Raw genomic sequence first — 19,731 nt, 5'->3', positions numbered from 1 at the left:
CTCGAAATAGAGTGGTGTATTGTAGCTATGCAGACGTACGAGGGGGTACGGGAATATTTTCCCCATGTGCGGGAGGCATTTGTGGTCAAAGTGGTGAAATTTGGTGACCGAGGTACAGAGTAAGGTGAGCTGCCGGTTGGGAATTGGCACGCAGATTTGAATGGAAAATGGCGCGCAAATTCCCGGGGAAGGTTGTCTTGTGTGCAACAGGGATGATCCGAGCCATGGGAGGCATCGCGGTGTGTATATTAAACAATTGTCCATTGAATGGCGTGTGTGCTTGCAGGCTTGTCGTGTACTATGGCTAAAAGGAAAGGGTTGGAATAGAAATCAGAATAGAAAATAGAGATAAAGTTAATCGACCGAACTACGAGTCGCACGCAATGCAATTCGTCCCGTTAACCCAGTAGACATGAGTGGAGGACTAACAACACGAATACTAATGAAATAACTGCGTGGATGCTGTTTGTTGGATGCCATTGCCTTCGCTTAGAGGCATGCGGTTTTGCAGAACCGCAACAATATGTGTATGTATATATATATATATATATATATATATATATATATATATATATATATATATATATATATATATATATATATATATATATATATATATATATACATACAGGGGGCTGCAAAAGTAGGTATACAGTAATGAAAAACAAAACGTGCGCACAAAACATATTTTATTGATTATACACGCATATCGATAATAACATACGAATAATAAACATCAATAATAAACATATTAATCCCTCAAATGTTCAAATTAAATGAATTCTAGTATTAAATGAATCCAAGCACCACTATTATAATACTGGTAATACTGGTATAATCCTTACTGTATACCTACTTTTGCAGCCCCCTGTATGTATGTATGTATGTATATATATATATATATATATATATATATATATATATATATATATATTATTTATATGTATGTGTGTATATATATAAATGTCTATATGTTGAGATAAAGGTGAGGTTCCGCACTGATTGAGATAAAGTTCTGTCCACACCAATCTTGGTGGAGAAGTTTATTACACTTCAAAACATATGCATATTGAGAGAGAGGGAGGCTGGGAACACAATAGTCCGTCCAGCCCAGCCCTCTGGCAAGCTCAGTTTAGCTCCGCCTTGTATATATTTTTACTGTGACCTTTGCGTGACTGCCTGTCAACAGGATTTATTTTATGTATTGGTCTTTACTTCCTTCCAAGCCTGTATTGTTGATAAGAGAGTCGAGAAAGTACAAAATCAGCTCCCTTCCTTCCCTTATCTGTATTAGCAGGGTCACCTCCTACATGTTATTGTGGTCTAGCAGTAAGCTCAGCTGTTCCTTTCCCAAACTGTCAACAAGGCCAGCTGTGGTATTTCAGAGGCAGCCTTTTAGCTGGCAAAGCTATTTCTTGACAGATAAGATAAGATAAGCAACAAGATTTATCCTTTCCCCTTTCCAAAACACAGAAATGTAAACAAAACACTAATACAGGCTTGGGACACATACAGTGTGTATATGTATATATATATATATATATATATATATATATATATATATATATATATATATATATATATATATATATATATATATATATATATATATATCACACAGGAACGTGAACCAAACATTTCTTGAAAGCTTATGACATGGTATTTTTTTTCAGTGATTGCTATTTCAGTAAGTCACTGCTGGAGTTGTGGAGTTAGTGAGAGCCCAAGATCTGAAATTGGCATTTACGCAAAATTGTTGTAATTGACGTTCTCGATGTGTGCTCCTCTGTGGTTCAGACATGCATTGATCCTGACTCCAAATTTCTGTCCAACTTCCCTGTTGGTCTCATGTGGCACTGCCTGGAGGTAGTCTGACACCTCCTGCTTCAGATCATCCAGTGTGGTAGGGAGGTTGGCGTAGACAGAGTTTGCCCCCTTGGCAGCCCCCTCAGAACCAGTAGTCCAGAGGGTTCAAGTTTGGGCTACCCAGTCATGAGTGGTACCCAGGGCAATGAGGCGGTTTCTGAAGCGCTGCCGCAGAAAAGTGATGGTGTCACCAGCTGTATGCGGGGGTGCACCATCCTGCATAAACCAGGTTATGCTGAGCTGGTTTGGGGTGACCTTTTGGGAGAGATCATTATGGAACTTCTGGAGCACGGGCCGGTAGCGCTCACCGTTGATCGTCACCGTCCTGCTGTTGTCATTCTCAAACCATTAAGGCGTTCGCGTTCCCCATCCGGCATTGAAGGTGCAAAAGCATGTGACCTTAGGCCCTTTCAGCTACCTCTCAGTGTGGTTCTGCCCCCAGAAAATGTTGTGGTTGTTGATGGCATCGTTCAAGTGGAAATGGGCTTCATCACTGAAGCTCAGGTTGATCTAGTTTGGGTATCGCTTCATCCTGTCACTGAGCCAATTGCACATATCAAGTCTCCTTCTCATGTCATCTTGACTCAGTTTATGCTTAATAGAGATGATGCATTGGAAAAGCTCCAGTTCCTTAGTGAGGATATGTCAGACTGATGTTGGTTTAATGCCTAACTCCCCGGAGCGCCGGCGGTGGGACTTCTTGGGACTGTCCACTGCAGAATCCTGCACAGCATCGACGTTGGTTTGGCTCTTGATTACTGATGCTGGCCTGCCACTGTTGCCCTTGTTCTCGTTGTGCACTGTACCCTTGTGCTCAAAATGTTTCACATCACGTTGAATGGCACAATTTGTGGGTCCATCACGTGTTCTGAGGTCGTATTCCTGGCAGAACCTCGGTGGGTGTCTTCATCTGATTTATTCTCAAACCACAGAGCCACCACTTTTGTGTTCTGCTTCACTGTCAAGGGCATAATTGAGCTACGGAGCTACAAATCCCAGGGAACAAATACCACGATAACACCACCAAACCCTGAAAAGGAAAATGGTTCTTTCTAAAAACAAAGAAATGGCAAGAAGTCAAAGTTGTATCAATCTTTTTGAAACACCCTGTAAGTGTCGTATACAGGCAGATACATAATCAAACTTGAGTGCATTAGTTTATAAAACTGCGAGCGTATCAATGTCTAAAGTGTGTGTCTAATGTAATTTACCTGCACAACACGTGCGTGTGTGTGCGTGTGCGTTGCACGCATGCTTTCCATCTTTTTCTCTCATGTCTCACTCTGCCTACCCAATGTCGTTGCACGAACACAACTTGTTTTTGTTTCGTAACGTGTTATATTTATGTATTATTGTGAGGAACAGAGATTCAAAAAACGTGTGTATGTGTGTTGCTTGCATTTACGTTCTCTTGCATTAAGAGCATGTCATGTTAACTTACCTCATTTGATGGAATGAGGCTTCTTTTTCTACTGTGAAGTATTCTTAGTGTTTGTTTTCTTCACAATCAATATAATTTGCTTCTCCATATCTTCACTTCTCCATATCCATATCACCTGGCTAACCCCCGCTTTAGCAGGGAAAATGGCCTTTAAATGCTTGCGCGCTCATATCAAAAGCAGGGGAATTTGGAATTGAATCTTGTCGGCACTTTGTCTACCTTGATTTGGCTTTGTCTAAAGTAATGTTTCTTTTCCAGTTTTTGTTTTTTATGGTTTTGGTTGTCCTTTCAGGTTTCACGAAAGCACAATCTTCTAGTAACCACACTGAAAACTGAGGCAACTCGACTGCATCACATCTATGGAGTCCTCTCTCTCTCATTAACAACCTTCTCAAAGGCCATGTCATAATGTGTGAAACTGCGTTTAAAATGTGCTCTTGAAAGTGTACGTTTTTGATAGCCTTAAGGAACAAATTGAGATGCATTGGATATATGCAAATACTTTTGGATTCAGATAAACTAATACTTGGCTTGAGCAAGCCTTTTTGGTATGAGTGTTCAAAATGTGGATTCCACTCTGTGCATCATATTTTTGAATTTTTTTTATTTGGTATTGTACCTGGTGTTTTGGTGCAAGATACACAATATAAGCTGTAATATATATATTTTTTTCTATGCAACTTCTACGATTTCATTTAGAGGTTGTTATTGTGTTGTGTAGGAATATGTCAGGGTAAGACCCTTGCTTGTATTTAGCCAAGCTCGGAGTGATTGCTGGGAAAACGTAATTGGTCCGCTTCACTTGTCAAGCAAACTCATTTTCATTTAAAGAACAGTTTATGTGACAGGAATGAAAGCACAGACCCCATCCCAACCACCCCCAAAAAACATCTAAAAGGTGACCATACTTTGCTTGGTCATGCTAATAACTTTCAGTGATGGTGTTTTTTTTTTTCCTTATGTTTACATAAAACTACAATGGAGGTTGTGTGCTTATTTGTTAATAGTTTTGAAATTATGCTGAATGAAATCGAACATGCTTTACCGGTAATTGTATTTGTTTTACATTGAGATCATCCGTGTCGTTTCCTTTTTGTCTTTTGTGGAACAAAATGTGTACACATTAATTTTGAATTGAGGAATAGCATTAACACACACATTAATGCCTGTATACATTATTAGAATTTGAAACTTCATTTTGGCGTCATACATTGGAAGTCCTACTGAATATGGTACTGCTACACCATTTTAACATTAAAAAGTCACAAATTGGATGAATTTTATTTTGTAGAATTTTGGTTTTGTGGGTGCGAAGTGGTAAGTGCAGATTATTGAGAATCTTTGCAACATTTCTTTCTTACTTCCTTCTAGCTTGAACAATTTGCTCACCTCTGTCGTTTAGGTACCAATTTTTCAAAATGCATTTTTGAAAAGGTATCATTTGAAACCTCTTCTTTCAAGGATGTAAATGCTTTAAATATATATAAAACCCACATACCATTTAGCTCTCGACCATTACATATTTTTCATCCGAAATCTTATTTTTTAACAACCTTGGTTGAATTGCCTGAGTGTAGCAAGTAAAAATGATTGTGTGTAATGGTGCCACTGATACATGTTGCCCATTTTTTGGTTAAATTGTACTGGCTATTTAAATACTTAGCAATTTGTGTATACATTTGATTGATGAGTGTTCTTATTTTCATGCATTCATTTGATGCATGACTCATTTTGCTGGATATGTAATTTTTGTAAATTTTTACCTTTTTTGAGTAATAAATTTTTGTATTATTAAATTGCGAGCAGGTTTGTTCTTTCTGCGTGGAATTGACGGTTTGAATTTTATAAAGGAATGAATTGAAATTTACTATAGTGGAATAACACATTGCCTCACTTACTTATTTTGGAGTCCATTATGAATTATGTTTTGTTATGAAATGGATATATATTCCACTGGCATTCGCAAAGGTAAATCCATCTGGCTCATAAAGAATAAATTTGGGAAAAAAAATCTGGTGACGAAGCTAAATTAAAAAAAACCCCCTTGATTTAATTTTCACTATACAAATTAATTAGACCATTCTCTAACTGGTATCCCATTTGCAGGACGAGATACTGTTGTGGGGCCGAGTTTCGGTGGTGAGAACGACCGCTAGGTGGAGCAGTAGAGTCGGCTCCACCGATAGATCGTGCTTCTCGGAGAACTCCGAGAGGCATGGGTCCCTTCCAGGACCGTGGTCGCCAATATTTTGACGGCATGAGGTAGGGTCCACTTGTCTCACTCCAATTTACCTAAGTACTCATGCCATCCAATTACCAGGGAAACCACACCCTCGGCCGACTCTGTCCGATCCGAGTCGCGGGTAACGGCTCGGATCCGGCGTAACCGAGCGGAGTTACCAGAGCCGCGCCAGACCAAATGCACAATTTGCCGCTTCCAAATTTCCCAACATGCACCATGCTCAGCCAATGAAAGAAACACAGAAACGAGCTGATACATTCAACAATAGGGATATTTATTTACAATAATAATTGGCAAAAACTGGGAAGGGAGACGAAGAGCAGATTACAACCGAATATATTCCAATGTACAATAACGCAAGCACTTAACGATTCCTACTAAAAGACTGGGCCGAAGGGCACACACACACATACACACACACACACACACACACACACACACACACACACACACACACACACACACACACACACACACACACACACACACACACACACACACACACACACACACACAATCATGACCGTGGCCTTTATTGAAGGTTCCCAGCTCGAGGGAAGATAAGCTGGAAACCAGAGCTATCTTGGACCTTCCCGCCTCGTGCGGCCCTTAACAATCCGGCTCGGCGGGACTTGAACCAGCAACTCGATGCCGCTGCAAGCACCGGGTACGGAGGGTAGCGTCGGACTCCAACACGCTCCTCCGGCATGCGACGAGACGAGACCAGCAGCCAGCGACAAGACGAGACCAGAAGCGAGATGACGGCGCTGTCCAGTCTATTTCTTCTCTCTGGTGTCGGGGGCAGGTGGAACGTGTCTCACCTCTCCGCACCCCTTATTCGCCAGGGGAAATCGGTCGTCTCTCCATGATTGGTTGGGGGGCATGTCGGGGTGTCTCGATCCCCCGCCCCACGATGAGGCTCTGCTTCTCTTGGAGCTCGCTCTGCGCCCATTGGCTGAAAGGCGGCAAACGCGCTCGCACCCTTGCGATTGGCCGAAGCGTGGAGTCAGAACCTCAATGACCGAGGGAACTCCGCCCACATGCGTGTTCGATATGCCATCGTGCGGGGAATGGTCCATCGTGTTGTAAAAACGAAGATGGGCGTTGTTGTTGGTGATATAAAAATGTAAAAGAAAACCCTGACTATTTTGGATTTACGTAGCGCACGAACATTTAATAACTCTGTAGCGCACGAACATTTAATTCCCATTAGACTTGGGACGGGACCCTAACTAGAATACATACTTACCGATATAACTGATCTATAAGGACTCTGGCTGTTGTGTGCTCATGGCCTCCAGATTCGTAACACTACCCCCTCCCCTTTTTACAGACTCTTCCCGAGTCGTCAAATTTTCGTGTGACCAGCATGTGTAAGTTCTCCCCAAGTACATTTTACCTGTGGATCCCTGAGTGCAACATTTTTTTTTTTATACATGTCCCAAAAATAAATAACCGAGTGCGCTGCGTAACTATCAGACTCACACAGACGACTTAACTACATTGCTGGCGCTAAAACAGACACAGGTGGGTTAATAACTTATTTACAATTTTAACTAATATTTACACTAACCATGGCCCAGGCCCTGTGATCTGTGGAAGAAAAAGTCACAACCAAAGTCATTGGTGCAGGAATGAACTCAAAAAGAGAATGGATGCATGGGCTGCACAAACGCAGTCTTTGTGGAGTGGCTGCCTGCAGGGCAGTCCTTGCAAAACACACTCGATGGTCCTGGTGCACATGGATGGATGGTGAACACAGGGGCAATTGCAAACGAGGGCAGCAGGCATGGGGTCATGGCAGAGGCAGGCAAATAGGCAAGGCAAGGCAATGCGGACCAGCAGCTGGAGCACAACAGGCCGGCATGTGAAGCTGGCCAGCCTCTGGTCTCGTTCCGTGAGGTTGTGTGGAGGGAGTGCGGAGGTGCCAGCCACTCTGAAAACGGGCTTGGACCTATCCTACTGTCTCCCCCCACCCTATCGCCTTTGCCTGTCTCTGTCCATACCCACTCCCTTAGTTTGCAACAACAAAATTTAGCCCCTTTTTATTTTATTTTATTTTATTTTTTTCTTTTAATTTAGTCTCCCTAACCCCCTTTCTGTCTTTGTCCGGCTAACCTATCCTGTCAACCTAACCTACTCCCAACCTCTAAAATCCTTTTTGGAAGGGAATAGGGAGAGGCTAACGTCCTGTCTCGAGACCCAACAAAGCCTCAGAATGGCCTCCCACAGATTTCAGCAATCTTTCCCAAGGTGGGTCCAGCGGCCTACGGAGAGTGAAGGGATGGATGGTGCAAAGGGGTATAATTGAGGCCGATAATCTCCTAACTATCCTACTTTTATTAACTTTAAACTATCGCCGGGGCTTTTCAAAACGCCTGCCACTTTAAACTATTGGTTCTAGAAACCATGATTCCCGTCGCCCGTGTTGGTGTCCCGTTATAAATTTGGGCCTTGCCCTCAAATTTTCACTCGCGCTTTTACACAATTTCGTGGCTGGGTAGCGTGGCTGACATGGCAGGGATTCCCCCTCTGCTAAATCTCAAACAACGGCACCCCTGGGCCCTGAAGCTGTCTCTGAGCCTACCTGCTCCCAATGAATGTGGGGGGTTGCCCTTCCCGGCATTGCCCCCTCTCTGAGCCTACCTGCTCCCTATGAACGCGGGGTGGGGGGATTGCCCTTCCCTGCAATGCGCCCCTCCAATGCCCACGTGGCATTTTGGCGCTATGGGTCCTATTCCGTGGGTCGCCCTTGCCCACTACACTATCCCGGTCCTTTGGACCCTTGGCCGACTCTGGCCGACTGTCCGGTGCCTGGGGTGCCCTCCACTAGATACTCACCTTTCAACAGCCACGCTCCCAGCTGGTCCATGGACTCCTACACCCCTCCAAATGGGTGTCGTGCCTTCATACACCACCAACAACAGAAGGACCTCCTTTTTGGTAAATTTGACTAACCCACTAATTAACATTACACTGACCCCAGGGTCACTTGGGTGGGATTCACTCCTCCCCCCACTCATTCATTCGCACCATGCATTCCACATTCACTCCACTCACACACTTGGGCCCGCTGACCCATACTCGTTCATCACACACACATATATATATATATATATATATATATATATATATATATATATATATATATATATATATATATATATATATATATATATATATATATATATATATATATATATATATATATATATATATACATACATATATACAATGGGGAGAACAAGTATTTGATACACTGCCGATTTTGCAGGTTTTCCCACTGACAAAGCACGTAGAGGTCTGTAATTTTTATCAGAGGTACACTTCAACTGTGAAAGACGGAATCGAAAACAAAAATCCTGAAAATCACATTGTATGATTTTTAAATAATTAATTTGCATTTTATTGCATGAAATAAGTATTTGATCACCTACCAACCAGTAAGAATTCCGGCTCTCACACACCTGTTAGTTTTGTCTTTAAGAAGCCCTCCCATTCTCCACTCATTACCTGTATTAACTGCACCTGTTTGAACTCATTATCTGCATAAAAGACAGCTGTCCACACTCAATCAATCAGACTCCAACCTCTCCACATTGGGCAAGACCAGAGAGCTGTCTAAGGACATCAGGGACAAAATTGTAGACTTGCACAAGGCTGGGATGGGCTACAGGACAATAGGCAAGCAGCTTGGTGAGAAGGCAACAACTGTTGGCACAATTATTAGAAAATGGAAGAGGTTCAAGATAACAGTCAATCTCCCTCGGTCTGGGGCTCCATGCAAGATCTTACTTTGTGGAGCCTCAATGATCATGAGAAAGGTGAGGGATCAGCCCAGAACTACACAGCAGGACCTGGTCAATGACCTGAAGAGAGCTGGGACCACAGTATCAAAGAAAACCATGTGACACACGACGCCGTCATGGATTAAAATCCTGCAGTGCACGCAAGGTCCCTCTGCTCAAGCCAGTGCATGTCCAGGCCCGTCTGAAGTTTGCCAATGACCATCTGGATGATCCAGAGGAGGAATGGGAGAAGGTCATGTGGTCTGATGAGACCAAAATAGTGCTTTTTGGTTTAAACTCCACTCGCCGTGTTTGGAGGAAGAAGAAGGATGAGTACAACCCCAAGAACACCATCCCAACCGTGAAGCGTGGAGGTGGAAACATCATTCTTTGGGGATGCTTTTCTGCAAAGGGGACAGGACGACTGCACCGTATTGATGGGAGGATTTTGGGGCCATGTATCGCGAGATCTTGGCCAACAACCTCCTTCCCTCAACAAGAGCATTGAAGATGGGGGCGTGGCTGGGTCTTCCAGCATGACAACGAGCCGAAACACACAGCCAGGGCAACTAAGGAGTGGCTCCGTAAGAAGCATCTCAAGGTCTTGGAGTGGCCTAGCCAGTCTCCAGACCTGAACCCATTAGAAAATCTTTGGAGGGAGCTGAAAGTCTGTGTTGCCCAGCGACAGCCCCGAAACCTGAAGGATCTGGAGAAGATCTGTATGGAGGAGTGGGCCAAAATCCCTGCTGCAGTCTGTGCAAACCTGGTTAAGAACTACAGGAAACGTCTGATCTCTGAAATTGCAAACCAAGGTTTCTGCACCAAATATTAAGTTCTGTTTTTCTGATGTATCAAATACTTATTTCATGCAATAAAATGCAAATTAATTATTTTAAAATCATACAATGTGATTTTCAGGATTTTTGTTTTAGATTCCGTCTTTCACAGTTGAACTGTACCTATGATAAAAATTACAGACCTCTCGGTGCTTTGTAAGTGGGAAAACCTGCAAAATCGGCAGTGTATCAAATACTTGTTCTCCCCACTGTATATATATATATATATATATATATATATATATATATATATATATATATATATATATATATATATATATATATATATATATATATATATATCGATTATAATACCAAGCTTCCACACTAAAAACTCGGCTCGCCGTCACACGATCCCTATGAAACTGCTGTGGCACTTAGCGGACATGCCGACAATGTTTGGGAAGTCTTGGCGTTCCATAGTACCACTTGCATTTTGCACAATGCGTATTTTTGTCATTCCCGTGTACTGTCTGTCATCTGCTACCCGCTATGTTGTACTGCTATAGTTACCTTACTACTTGGTGCGTCCCGTGCATGTACACGGGTATCGCTAGTATATGTGTGTGTGTATATATATATATATATATATGTGTGTGTATATATATATATATATATATATATATATATATATATATATATATATATATATATATATATATATATATATATATATATATATATATCTCACATCACTCAACACTGCCATTCTCCGAACTAAATTCCCCTAATTAACTCGTGCCCCTCGTCATCCCTTAAACTAGTGCACGTTCCATTTAACTCTACTGCCAAGCTATGTCCCCACTACACATTCCATGTCCGTCCATGTCTCCCAAAATCCATTTTCCATTCTAAATCTAACCTAAATTCCCACTAACTAGTCCACGGGCCCCATGGAGGATGGCTCATGCCCCCATGAGGCCGGTTTAACTAAGCTAAACCCATCCCGATAACTAATGCTCCTCTGCCCAAGCAGGATGTCTACCACATCTCTGCCGGGCCGTGTACTTGGCGTGAGGCATTTTTTTTCTTTGCACCGCCAAGGTGGCGGTCTGCGACTCGCTCGTTGATCCCTTCCGTCGGGCGATAATCGAGGCCTTGTCGTCACCCTGTCAAGTGCTCGCCTTTAAGGGATTCCCCACGCGAGCCAATGTGTGCAGCTCACCCGCAACTCACGCTGGGAAATCCCCGGTGACGCCACTCGCCCACGGAACCTGCACGGCTTGCCGTGCAGGCCCACCTGAGCGTGTCGTCCCGGTGGCTCGCTCCGCGCGTTCCGCGAATGGAACACGCGGCGCGCAGCACGTGATGCCTCACACACGCGCTCGCATGGGGACCCGTTTGCCAAATTCAAACAACAACACTCGCCGCCATTTTAGCCGTCCACGAGGCCTTGTTGAATCCCACGCGGAGCGTTTCCGCGCCGGATTCCCTACATGAAGATGCATGCGCGAGGGCCGCTCACTAAATGCGAAACTGGTCCCATACACGACGTCCCGTGAAACCGGCGCGGTTCCCGAAATACTTACTCGCGGCCCATTCGGCTCGCTATACCCGTCTCCCGTCTGGATCGGTCCATGTACCAATTCCATGCACGCACTCATGCACGTCATGTCACTCGCATTCTGCACACATTTCAACACACTCGCAACACTCATACACTCCACCACACACTCTGGGACAATCACATCGGGGATTTGCATTACCACAAGAAATCCCGGGGTTTCCATACCCCCCAAACTCTGCACGGACCTGTTCGCATCACTCACCCACTCAACCTCGTTCGGCCCGACCAGACCTACCTGGTCACAGTCCACTTCGAGGGAGTTTACCATCTCCCTCTGTTTCTGAAGGAGGCTATCCTGATGCTCGCACTGGGTCCCGATACATTCTACCAGCTCAACCCCATTGTCCCTCACTAACTCTATGTGTGTGTGCTCGTCTTTAGTTTCATGTAGTTTCCCCTCTACTCCTTCTAATTCCCATGTTTCTGTTTTCATTCCCGTTGTCTCTTTTAATTTTTCCGTCATCCCTTTTGTTATTTCTCCCTTAATTGTGGTGGTGTCGCTCGTCCCCTCGTGTCTCACCCTACACGTTTCGGTCTCCCGATCAATTATCGTGGCGTCGCTCATCATCCCGACCTCACCCGTCTCCATCGCGGGCCGGACACAATTTGCTCTCCATCTAGTCGTTTCGGTCGCTCTGCCACGTGGTGCCGCAATTATGCCCTTCATCCCATCCAAGCTCGCCTGCAGGCTTAACCCCATGCACTGCATTTCACCCCTGCCCTCATCCATTTTGCACTCCATGCTTTGTGCGCTCGTTTTTAAATCTTGTATGTTTGCATCCATCTTTTCATATGTTGTACGTACATCCTGCATCAAGTTGTCTCATCATTTCCATTATCTGGTCCGTGGGGGGAATTGCACGTGAGAGGCGCTCATACGCCGCCCCAGCCACTCCCAAAGCTACTTCTGGGTTTGGTTGTGGGGGAATATCTTCCTGCATGGGGGTATCGTCCTGGACGATGGGTTCCACCAACATTACATCTATACCCACCTGCCCCAGCTCCTCTTGGCTTGCCATGTTGCGTATTGAGAACAAAGTTTCACTCGCTCGCAATTTGGGGGACACTGGGGGGGGGCGGTTGCTCCCTACACCCCTGATCCGAATCCCGTTAATTTTGTGGACGCGGAGGGGTTCGAACCCTGCTCCTGAACATCAATTGTTGTGGGGCCGAGTTTCGGTGGCGAGCACGACCGCTAGGTGGAGCAGTAGATTCGGCTCCACCAAACACCCGGAATCTAGATCATACTTCTCGGAGAACTCCGAGAGGCACGGGTCCCTTACAGGACCGTGGTCGCCAATATTTCGACGGTGTAAGGTAGGGTCCACTTGTCTAACTCCCGACGATGGTGCGGTGGAAAATTTATTTTAAAATATTAGCTCTATGGTTTTTTTTTGTTGTTTGGCTGTGGCCCAATAAAGCCGAATGATTGATTTTATTTTGCAAATAAAAGCTTTTAGCCCATATAATTAAATTGGTGAAACCTAGATGATAGACATGATTGATTTAAAAGCTCATAAGAAACATGATTATTACATTCATTTTATGAGTGTATCTGTTCAGTATTAATTATACCCATGTATGAGTATTGATTTGATTGAAGCTTCTATGATTACAAATATGAGCCCCATGGACATGCATATAAGGTCTATAGGGACATAATTGATATAACTCTGTATTCTTATTGCAACTTAAACTAATAGCTAACAAAATGCTTATGTAGGGTTAAAGTGGGGTTTTAGATGAATAAAATTGTGTTATCAACCCACTCACCCAGCAACTTGCCAGGTTGGAATGTTCGGCTGATAAGCTCGCAGCTGCAAAGCTCAGGGGAGTTGGGGTTGCGTGCCAATATCGATCCCTATCTTGTGAAGTGTTGTACCATGGGCCCAAACTGTCACAGTATTTCTTTGTTGGTTACCCCTCCCTATTCTTATAGTATATTGTGTTCAATCATAAAATACTGCACACAGCTGTGTATTATCATAATACCCCACTTTTTTACCTTGATGCTGGAATGTTTTTTTTTTAGCTTGGGAAACCTTTTAACAAGCTATTAAGATGTCAGTCGGCTTCAATACCAGGTACTGTTCTTTGTCCAACCCATGCCCCTCCCTTCCCCCTTCCTATGCAAATAATTTTGCTATAAAGAAGCAAGACCTGTGAGACGAGATGAGAGAAGGAGGTACACAGGTACTCATCTTGTGATGTTTCTCTGTGCATTTGTTTCTTCCTGTGTATACAAATAAATGAATCAACTCTCCCTGGGACTGGAGTTACTGGAGTGGCATTCGATTCTGCTGGAGGTTCAAGTAATTCCACCACAATAGCACAAGCTGAAGCAGAAGTAAGCGTCACTGTAGTCGGTCAGTCGAGTCTATGAGTTGGGGCTCTGCTGGTGCTCTTACTGGCATTTGCTCACAATCATCTCAATTATCCTCTGATCCATCCACCCACAACGTATACTGTTGCTTCGAGGAGCTCGGTGTGATCCTCTGCAACGTGCATGCAGGTGTGACAAGCCCACATTGCTTCAGCCAGAGGGAAGACTTACACCTCCTCTATCCCCCATATTGTTTTCTTTCCCACTTTTTCATGGGTGAAATCGGAACTTTTGAAAAAAAAAAAAGGAAGTAATGAATAAAACGACTCTTTGCTGGAGGGAGGGCGGTCCAGTGGCATGCCCCCCTGGAAATTTTTCAAAAATTGATGTCAAAATATGCATTTTGAGGGTGATCCTGTTCAAATTGTAACAATAAAAACTGCAATTACAAAAGTGATATTTCAGGACTGTTTTTTATTTTTTTCAGTTCACCTGAGCATCCATTCCTTGGAAGATTATGTTCAGTTGGTACAGCATTTTGTTGTCACAACAGAAATGAATACTGACTACCACATACCTCTTCAGTACTGTTAATGCAAGCAGGAAACATTACCACTCTGCATAAAAAGGTGTAAAAACAGATCCTTGCAACAACAGACCAATCGGCCTTCTTCCAATCATCAGCAAGGTTATGCAATCCATCATCACTTCAGACATTAAATCTTCCTCTTCTCCAATGGCTTGATTTCCGATCATCAATTTGGATTCAGACCAGGTCACTCCACCCTGGATATGCTGCTTCTGCTCTCCCAATAATGGATGGAGGTACTCAATGCCAAACATGAGATAAGAGCCATCTCCCTAGAAATATCGCATGCCTTCGATACGGTCTGGCATCTTGCCCTGCTCAGCCAACTCTTCCTATGGTATCCAAGGCCACCTCCACTCATGGCTCGCAGACTTCCTCTGTTGTCACAGCCAATGTGTGGCTCTAAATGGAGTTCTCTCATCCCCTCTTCCTGTCCAGGCTGGAGTTCCTCAAGGCAGTGTTCTGGGCCCTTTTTTTTCTGGTTTTCATCAATGATCTCTCTGACTCTCTGGAAAATCCTCTTTATCACTCCACCCTCTGTCGTACCATCTGTCATCCCTCAGACCGGCAAGCAGCAGCTTCTCCGCTCTCTGCAGATCTGGATAAAATCACAAACTGGTCCAACATGTGGAACATGTCTTTCAATCCGGGCAAGTTTCACACTCGCTATGTCTCTCCGAAAGGACTGTCTGGAGCTCTCGACTCCGACTATAAGGAAATGCAATGTACAAAGAGCAAGCACTGAACGATTTCTACTTACAGACGGGCCCACGGACAGACGCACACACACACAGATACCCAGAAGGACATGGACCTTCCCACCTCGTGCGGTCTTTGACGAGACGAGCAACCCAGACCAGCGTCGCGATGCGGTCCGAAGAACCAGGCGCCAGCGAGAGGCGATGGAAGAATCAGGTGCCAGCGAGACGCGAGCAGAGTCGAGAGCCTCGTACAGCGTTCGTCCCGACAACCAAAACTCTTCCTTTTTCGATCGCGCCGCAACCTTATTCACCCTTGTCTGGGGGGAGGGGATGCCTCCTCCCTCCCCGCTCTCCCTCACTGGAAGGTTTTGGCGCGCAAAATGCGCTCGTCGCCCTGTCATTGGCCAAAACGGGCGCCAAGGCCGTTGATTGGACCGGGGGGCGTGACGACTGTCCGGCAGACCGCCCTCCAAACAGGCAGTGGAACATTATCCTGCGTGGGCTCCACCGACGTACGTGCTGACACACACGTAGGCAATGGCGTCTGTGTGAGGAAGCGAGGTGAAGGAGTGTTGTGGTTATTGTTGTTATAAAAATTCTAACTATCAAAATAACTCCACAGCGCATGAACATTTAATTACCCATTAAACAAGGGAAAGGGAGCTATCTATCCACATTTACTTATCGAAATAACTGAGCTATAGGACCTGTATGTTGAGTGCTCATGGCTTCCAGATTCGTAACAATACCACTCGCCAATGTTATCGGACTCTGCGCAGACAACTGCGCTACTATGCTGGGATCATCCAACGGTTTTCAGGCCCTAATTAAAATGGATGTGCCTAATATATTCGTGCAAGGATGCATCTGTCATTCCACGGCCCTGTGCGCCAATCATGCCGCCAAACTTGCCGTCTTGGTTGGAGGGCGTGCTACGAGATATAGGAGCCTATTTTAGCCGCAGTGCTAAATGCCAATGCGAGTTTGGTCTTATACAAAACGCGGATGGGGAAGGAGCGAAGCACAAAATTTTGAAACTGTGACACCTGATGGCTTTCGAGGGGCGCCGTCGTTGGCCGGATTCGAGAACAATGGACGTGCCTGAAGTTGTTTTTCCAAACCGAAATGCGAGATGTCAACGATCGCACGGAGAAGGACAAAGCTGGTCACATCTATCAGATCATGAATTCGCCTGGAACGGAGCAAATGCTTTTGTTCCTACACTACATTTTTCCAAAGGTCGACAGACTCAATTGTCAGTTTCAGTCAACATCGCTGAATATTCATCGAGTATCAGATGTGATCTGAGATGGGTACAGGGGGCTACTCAGTCTCTTTGTAATGGAAACTAAGATAAAATCTACCAATGTAAGTGCTATCGACCCCAGTGATATTTCCATCCACAAGCCGCTCATGGACATAATTCTGGGCGGCAAGTGCACCGCCAAACTCCTTGAAGAACCACTTCAAGCAAAAGAGGTAAGTTTCCATGAGGACTGAAAGGCGTTTTTGGTGGACTTGTGCTTGCTTGCACATGAGAGATCGATTCGATATGAATCCAAATGGTGTTCTCGCACGCTTGAAAATCATAAATCCGCGAGATGCCTTGGGTGATGGAGACACAAAGCGAGCCGCTTCTATTAGCGCGCTGGCCGCCCAGTCGTTTCCTCATTTAGTTCCCGATCTTGATGAACTTGATGATCAATGGTGGGAACTCGGACTTTGTGACGTTACCAAAGGATACGCTGATCCTGCTGCACTGCTGGACAGTCCAGAGAAATTCTGGGATTCAGTGAGTAAAATGAAGGATGGACTCGGCGGCCACAAATTCGACATAATTTCACAGTTCATGAAGTACATGATGTCTTCGCCACATTCGGCGGCATGCGTCGAACGCATATTTTCTGTAGTCAATATGACAAAAATGAAACGCACGAATCGGTTACATGCTTCTACACTGGAGGCACGGCTCCTCGCAAATTAGCATGTAACTGACCATGGAGGATGTGTGGCCTGGGAACCGTCCAAACTCATCGACGAGGATGTTCGTGAGGGACGGTGTTGGCAAAGGTACGGGAACGAAATGGGTAGTCAGAATCAGGAAGAATCGGTCATGTTCTTTGATGTTTACAACTAAATTCTGGTATTATATGTAGGGTATGCCAACACCGACCCTGATCACGAACATCCTCGATAATGAGTTTGGATTTTGGATGGTTGTGTGATCTATATATGTAGCGACGTTCTTATAATAACACATCTTTTGCAATTTTATATCACTAAGTTAACACTTGCATCTTGTTGTTTTAATTGCCTATTGTTTTTTGTACTGTTTATATATATTTTCCATCAGAAGGCCTTTCTGGGATTTTTCATGATGAATTTCCAGGATTTCCCCTAAGGTCCATTCACCATTTGTTACCATTCTTCCCTTGATCGTTCCATGCTGAAAGAGACAGAGAGATCGTACAAATTCCTTTTGACGACATAATATTGGATCGGTGGTAAGGATGAAGGTTGCTTCCAACATACGTAAATGAAACGAGCTCCGACCTCGGCTCAATATCCTGAACATATCTGCATTGTACTGGTCTGCACAGGTAGGGTTGGCAGCCAGGTGCTAGGCAATGGCAGATGAAGCAGGTACAGTGGCCGGTGGTTGCTGGATATTTCTACATGCTCGCACTGGTTGTGTTCTTACCCTCACAATCTTTCTTCGAATCGCCAAGGGGATGTGTTGTTTGATCCGATCGGCCAATCTTAGTGTTGTGCGGCCCACGTACCGAGCTTCACATCGGCACTTAAACTCATAAACAACATTGCTGGTTTGTGAGGTGGGTAGCACATCCTTGTTGACTGACGTCAACAAACGGCGAGAGGTAGGGATTACTCGGGGTTGCACTGCCAGAAACGTGTTGGACACAATATGTTTGATTTGTACTTCAAACCTTCGTGATGATTGCCCTTTCCAGGGCATCCTGATATAGACTGGACATTTGTCCGGACCAATCTTCCGATCTCTTGTCGTGTTCAGAAACTTGTGTATGTATCTCTTAACTATATGCTCAGGATAACCATTCTAACCGAGTATATTCATGATTTTGTCGATTTCAGCAGGAAGATTACAAGGTGAACAAATCCTCTGTGCTCTGTTAACCAGGATATTGATCAAGGTGATTTTGTATCTCGTGGAGCTGTCCGGAGTCCCACCGAGTATACTGCCCTGTGAAAGTCGGCTTCCGGTAGACGGATGTTGTGAAACCAAGGTTGGATCTATCAACCAACACGTCCAAAAACGGTAACGTGTTTGACGATTCCAGCTCCGTGGTAAACTTCAGCGCTGCTATGGAGAGTGTTGAGCCATGAATGAAAATTGTCACATGCCGTCCGAGACTCAAACAAAGCAAAAACGTAATCAACATACCGATAGTTTACGATGGAGGAATCGACACCTTGCTGACCAGTCAGTTTCTGCATTTCGTGATAGCCTCCAAAGATATTTGCAAGAGCTGGGCCTATTGGAGAACCTATGGCCATAACGTCCGTTTGAACATACATCATGTTGTTAAAACTGAACTCCACTTCCCTTGTTGCTGTGTTCATTAATTCAACGAAGATGTGTTCCGAGATCATCGGTTGTTCCAGATCGGTGTGATACAGCAAATGCGCGCATATCTCAATCGTCTCCATCAATGGGATATTCGTGAACAAGCTTTTAATATCAAAGGATGCCATGATGTTGTGCTCACTTGTTGGTGTTTTAGCTCCAATTGATTCTGCAAATGTGAAGGAATCCTTAACCATGAAATTAGAAAGTGAATTCAATACTGGTTGCAGTACCTCTCCCAACCACTTGGCAAGTTCATGTTGTGCTGATTGCACCATGGACAGTATCTGTCTTAGATTTAATTCTGTCATGGACAGCTCCAACAGGTTTAATTCTGTCGTACACCTCCTTTGATAGTTCTCCACGTTTGAGAAGCTGCAACAGTCGTTTGAAGATCTGACCTTCCACCTGAGGCGTGTGATCATGTTCCGTTACACCGCCCAGATGTTTAAATTTGGTTTCGCTTTTCAGGATGTCCATCATCTTGTCGATGTAATCGCTCTAATTCATGATTACCACTCCTGTGCCTTTATCCGGTTTGCAGATGTGAATGCCGAAGTTAAAACCGTGCGCCAACGCGAACCTTTCCGGGTCAGACAGCTTATAGTCCGATAAGCCGAACCAAGCCATTAAGCTGCTCGACTTGACATTGTGAGTACCGTCATTTAACTTTGGCATTCTGCAGCATTCACGGTTTTAACTTCGGCATTCCCAACTGGAATATCAAGAGGGAAGACATTTTTGCCGAGTTTGAACTCCTGTATGCTCAAC

General features: G+C 44.5%; 1 protein-coding gene across 1 annotated transcript in view; it reads left to right on the top strand.

Moving 5' to 3' along the window:
- LOC147030452 (gamma-secretase subunit Aph-1b-like) overlaps positions 1–5,103 on the top strand; it is a 46,985-nt gene extending 41,882 nt beyond the window's left edge. Inside the window, exon 7 of the mRNA XM_085874505.1 lies at positions 3,600–5,103. Coding sequence (XP_085730631.1) covers positions 3,600–3,643 — 44 coding nt within the window. The 3' untranslated portion in view covers positions 3,644–5,103. The remainder of the gene's footprint in view (positions 1–3,599) is intronic.
- The last annotated feature ends 14,628 nt before the right edge of the window (positions 5,104–19,731 follow it).

This window comes from Eptatretus burgeri, chromosome 3, assembly GCF_056783735.1.
Source record: "Eptatretus burgeri isolate ZD-2024b chromosome 3, Ebu_testis_v1, whole genome shotgun sequence".
NCBI lineage: Eukaryota > Metazoa > Chordata > Myxini > Myxiniformes > Myxinidae > Eptatretus > Eptatretus burgeri.
The sequence above is the reverse complement of the archived record's forward strand: the minus strand, read 5'-3'. Positions and strand labels throughout refer to the sequence as shown.